The sequence below is a fragment of the Dipodomys ordii genome, unplaced genomic scaffold (assembly GCF_000151885.1).
Source record: "Dipodomys ordii isolate 6190 unplaced genomic scaffold, Dord_2.0 Scaffold10, whole genome shotgun sequence".
Lineage (NCBI taxonomy): Eukaryota > Metazoa > Chordata > Mammalia > Rodentia > Heteromyidae > Dipodomys > Dipodomys ordii.
This window is the reverse complement of record NW_012267226.1, coordinates 7,451,325-7,457,129: the sequence shown is the minus strand read 5'-3', so window position 1 is coordinate 7,457,129 and position 5,805 is coordinate 7,451,325. Positions and strand designations below refer to the sequence as shown.

The following is a 5,805-nucleotide window of genomic DNA, read 5'->3' as shown; positions in this document are numbered from 1 at the left end:
CAGAAGTGGTGCTGTGGCTCAAGTGGTAGAGCGCTAGCCTTGAGCTGAAGAGCTAAGGGACAGCGCCCAGGTCCAGAGTTCAGGCCCCACAACTGACCATTTAAAAAAAAAAAATTGGTTGAAGAAGCTATCTATACAGATACAAGATCTAATGCAAAGTAGCAATGTTGCTATGACCATTTTGTGCATGTGGTGCTCTTCCTGAAGAGACCAGTAGCATCTCCATGGCAAAGTGTATTACTCTCGCTCTACTTAGCTGAAGAAAACTCCCTGAGCAAACTCAGTGCCCTCTACTGAAGTGAAATGAAGCAGCCACCACTTGTCTTGCCCACTCTGTACAAGTTATGCAAAGCCAATACAGAAAGTATTGGTATTACACGCTTATAATTACTTTTACCTTCAAAACCAGAATTCAGAAGGTGTTCTCCCAGGTCACAACCAAACACTCTCTCTTTCAAGATCCCTCGCTGCTTTAGCTTCTGTTTTGTTGGACGAGACTTCATGAATGTTCGCAAGAAAGTGATGAGCTTGCCGTGCTTTTTAGACACTAAAAACATAGTAAAGAGAAAATATCGTGGTTGTGACAAGAGATTATTACCCTTTACTTAGCATGAAAAGAAATAGATATCTGCAAGCCTGACTGTAAGATAATTACACTTTGTACTTTGTAGGTAAATTTCAGAAGGTTAGCTAAGAGTTATGTTAAAAAAATAAAAACTTCATAGTTTTATACTTTGGTTTTACTTGATAGCATTGCAAATTTAATGTCGCAATCCATGATTTTAAAATTAAGGTTGGTAAACCAGTTGCCCTCCTAATGCATATTTAAGGATACCACAGTATTACAAGGACCTGAGCTTTATTCTAATACAATACTTCATATAAAGCCTTAACAGGATGTAAAAAAGGATTACATTTCTAGTCAATTTCTAAAATACTTTTCTTGATAGTGAACAATTTCATAGCATATGTAATATGCTTAGTATGAATTTAAAAAGTAAACTCCCTTTCTCTTTTTGCAAAGAGAACAATCTTATGATGGTATAAAGAAATACCTAATGGTATATGTAAATACAACACACACAATTACACTATCAGATCTTCTATCACAACTCATCTAAATAAACTAAATACTAAATAAACTAAATACTTAAATCCTTGGCAGATCAAGACAAGACATAATTACACTGAAGTGTACTTAAGTTTGACATGCTTGGAAACTGCATAAAATTATAATCTCCCTTGCATATGACATTTTTGCTATAAACTTAATGAGAGGCTCTTAACTACTAGTAAGACATTTATAGAATACTTGGTTAATTTCAGTAGCCACATGTATTGTACTTATGGGCTATGGGTTTTATTTTCTTAGTTGCCAAGTAAATTGTTTATTATGAGTCTCTTTAAGGAGTAGCTATTAGACCACTTGTGCTCATTTTCAAATACTTTTCACTTGGACTTTTAGATAATTTTAACAAAGTTGTAAAAAATAAAGTAAATTTGATTTGTAACAATTAACACATAACTACTTAGAATTTTAGTTTTGATAACATTCATTATTTCTACATGGAAACAGGGTAGATTATTGTTTTTATAAATCTTTTATATCTCTCAGTGAAGCATCCTAACTTTTAAAATGAAAGGCTACATTCCATGTTTTGTTTGTGTGTTTTTGGTTGGTCATGGGGCTTGAAGTCTGGGCCTAGGTGCTTTCTCTCAGCTCTTCAGCTCAGGGCTAGCACTCTACCACCTGAGCAACAGTGCCACTTCCAGTTTTCTGAGTGGTTTATTGGAGATAAGAGTCTCACAGACTTTCCTGCTCAGGTGGCTTTGAACCTCAATCCTTAGATCTCAGCCTCCTGAGTAGCTAGGATTACAGGCATGAGCCACCAGCGCCTGGCATTTTGTTTTTGATATTGCTAACTGTCATATGTTTCAGCTGCTCCTACTGAATTGGTATGTTAGAAAATATTTTTTATGTACTTATGTACCAGTCCTGAGGTTTGAACTCAGGTCCTGGGCACTGCTCAAGGCTCTACTACTTGAGCCATGGTCTCTCTTTCAGCTTTTTGGTGGTTAATTGGAAATAAAAGAGTTTCAAAGATTTTCCTGCCTGGACTGGCTTCAAACTGTGATCCTTAGACCTCAGCCTCCTGGATAACTACAATTACAGGGGTAAGCCACTGAGCACCCAACTGAAAATAATTTCTTATAGTTACAGGTTACAATCTGATCACTCTTAACCATTTTTGTAGGAAATTAAGTGGGTTTTTTTTGTGTGTGTATGTGTGTTTTACTAGCACGTATTAAAGAGTTTCATTATTAGCTACTAGTATTTGTAGATAGGAGTAATTTCTTGTTTCTTTACTAGATTTTCTAACTGGCCCAAGTTTTTAAGATTTATGCTAACAGCAGGCATTCATAGTATGATGCTGAATTTGATTAAAGTATTCACTGAATTTGACAACTGCATATGATGTATACAAGAACATATTTTTGTCATATATTCCTAAGACTGTTTCAAAGGAATGGGAATTGAATTTTTATTAGCATTCAGTCTGCAACAATATCTGAGTGCCTACTGTACCTCAGAATATGTTCTAAGCCCTAAGGAATCAGTGGGAAACAAGAAGGACAAGTTCCTTACTGTCACAGTGCTTCTTCAGGAGAGACAGAAAATGAGCCATTCAATAGCATTTATTCTCCACTTAGTATGTGTACAGAACTGCGAGCTTATATTTTCCTACCATTCATTACTTATAGCATTCTACATGGAAAGACTACTATTATACCTATTTCAGATGAAAAAGTTGAGGCAGAAAATACTGACTTAACATGCTCAAAGTCACAATCACAGTGCCTCCTTAAGGAGGTCATATCTGAGCTGGAACCCGGGGGAGTCCATGAGCCAGGAAGACAGCGCACATGACTGGGTGAATGAGGGTAAGGGCTGGGACTATAGGCTGTAACAGAGTACAGGTTCTATGCAATGCAAACATATTAAATGGTTAATCAACTGGGCTCCTTAACAGCAAAGAAGGGCATTTCTTTCCCATCAATTAGCAATGTCATATCTAGAATTATTGGTTGAAATTAATTATACATTGATCCTTATAATTCATTGAAACAGATGGATACATATTTTTAATTATGATCTAACCATCTAACCTCATATATAATAAAATTCCATTAGTCGGGCAGCCTATGTACAACTGGTCTTTCTTTCTAGGACATTAATTCTGCTTCTTGGCTTGCTAACTGGATCAGAAACAAAGATAGTTGGCTATCTTTCCACATTAGGGAAAAGGCTGTACCTTTATTTTTTTCTAAATGGTGACATGAACCCTAACTAATTAAGAGCTCAACAAAGCACAAAACACAGACATGGAGGGTGTCACCACAGTGCTGTGCCCTCACATGGCACTCAAGGGCTCTGGGAAATGGTGCTGATGAACATGTACGCCCGGCTTCCACTCTGCGTCACCACCTTGCTCTTGTCACCTTTTCCATATCCTGTCTTGGAGTGGTAGCAGGAAGACAGACATGATTCCTTCTTACTGATCTATATACCAATCTAACACATTGACAAAAAATAAAGATATTTATGTTGATGACTATTTTTGGTCATCAGTGATTTCTAAACTTTCAAAGGAAGACTAAAATATGCTCTGCATATTTGGAGTTGCTGTTACTCAGGTTGTAACTGGCACTTTTACTCACTGTAGTAGATAGTTGAGATGGGAAGTTCTGGTGTTCACAATTACAAAGCCAACTATCAATAAAGCAATTGATTACAAATTTAAACTAATAGAAACATTTAATTTAGTTATATTGAACTTTTTTCTTTTTAATGTTTTTTATTGTAAAATAGTGTACAGAGGGGTTACCTTACATAAGTAAGGTAATGAGAACATTGCCTAAGGAGCACTGTTACCTCCTCCTTTGTTTTCCCCCTACTATACCTTCCCACCCTATCCTCCACACCCCTTCCCACAAAGTTGTAAAGTTTGTTTTCAACATAGTGTCTTGTACATCTCATTGTTACAGTGGGTCAACCTGCATCCTTGTTTCAGCATTTGGCTATTTCCCTTCCCCTCCCCAAATTAGAAAAATGTATATACAAGATTCAGGGCACCGAATTTTTGAGGATCTAGTAGCATTTCTAATTACAAATGTGTGTTCTACTGATTTTCTTTATTTTAAACTTTCTTCTCATTTCTTAGCCATTAAAGTGACACCCGGAGTTCCATTAAAATGCTAATGAGAAATGGAACTCATTTTGGACATAGGCACTCTTTCCACCTCCCCATTGTCTTCCAGTTCAATAGTGCTAGTGACTCCTTTTTGAGACACACTGCAATGCAGAATGGGGAGTCAAGCCATGAGGGTCAAAGTCCACCAAACATGTTGATCTGAGGCCATAAAATTATAACAATGGTATTTCACAGATAAAATACACCAAACAATAAGCAAAAAATTATACTCTGAAAATCCTATCATTTTATATACAAACTTCTTATTCTAGAGGCAAAAATACACTTGTGCACAAAATTAGCTTGTCCATAGCTGTTTAGCTATGACCAAGATTTCTTAAAACTTGAAGCAAATCCTGTTGGACCAGTTTTTCTGGAAGTTGCAAGACTTAACAGTATGACATATGACTTTAAATATCAATAGGTAAATCTTTATGATACCAATAACCAGTTATAGCAAGACAGTAAAACATATATTCCATAAAACACAGTGAACTTTGACACAGAAGTAGGACACTGTGGCTTTAATTACACAGGTGTAATAGTTCACCAGCAGTCCAAAAGTTGTCTTGTGTTCTCATAGTATTTCCCCAAATAAAAGAATCAGAGTTCTTGGAACTGATTCTCAGAAATCTTCTAGATTAAGTTACTTGTGCTTCGATTACTTTCTACAGATAGGAAAAAAAGATGGTTTGTGTCTAGAATCTGGCTTTAGGATTTTCATTTAATTATACATCTCAAGTTGAAAACTCAGAAAGTCAAGCAAACACAATTGCAGGGTAATGGTGGTCCATATATATTAACATACATATAACACATAGAACACCCATGGAGCTTGCTCTGACTAAAAGCAAGGATGCAGTAGAGTATGAGTGCAATGCTTGTATAGCTTAAAACCCATGAAATTTTACATATGATAGTCAACATCTTATCTTTTGTTCAGGTCTCACTTTAGATGACCATTCCATGGAAATTCAACAGAAGAGACTATAAACATAGGCAAATACCCTGCGTGATATTTAAGATTGTTTTAGAACCTCCCAAATCCTATCATTCTAAGTAACTGATGTCCACTTTGATATTTTATATATGTCAACAGGAAAATATTTGAATTTGGAATTACTAAAACTTGTTTTAATGTAATATATAACATTATCTACTTACACTAGAGAAAGGATTTTTATCAGTACTATTAAAATGATTTAATGAATTAATACAAAGATTCTCTTCTTTAAAAGAAAAATCTAAGGCTGGGAAAATGGCTTAGTGGTAGAGTGCTTGCCTAGCATGCATGAAGCCCTGGGTTCAATTCCTCAGTACCACATAATCAGAAAAAGCCAGAAGTAGTACTGTGGCATGCGGTAGAGTGCATCCTGGAGCAAAAGCCCTAGGAAAAGAAAGAAAGAAAGAAAGAAAGAAAGAAAGAAAGAAAGAAAGAAAGAAAGAAAGAAAGAAAGAAAGAAAGAAAGAAAGAGGAAGGAAGGAAGGAAGGAAGGAAGGAAGGAAGGAAGGAAGGAAAGGAAGGAAGGGAGAAAGAAAGAAGGAAAGAAAG

The 5,805-nt window shown here is 36.0% G+C and overlaps 1 protein-coding gene across 1 annotated transcript in view; it reads right to left on the bottom strand.

The window, feature by feature from the left end:
* LOC105980860 (rho GTPase-activating protein 32-like) overlaps positions 1–5,805 on the bottom strand; it is a 50,222-nt gene that overhangs the window by 28,178 nt on the left and 16,239 nt on the right. Inside the window, exon 2 of the mRNA XM_013009830.1 lies at positions 398–547. Coding sequence (XP_012865284.1) covers positions 398–503 — 106 coding nt within the window. The 5' untranslated portion in view covers positions 504–547. The remainder of the gene's footprint in view (positions 1–397; positions 548–5,805) is intronic.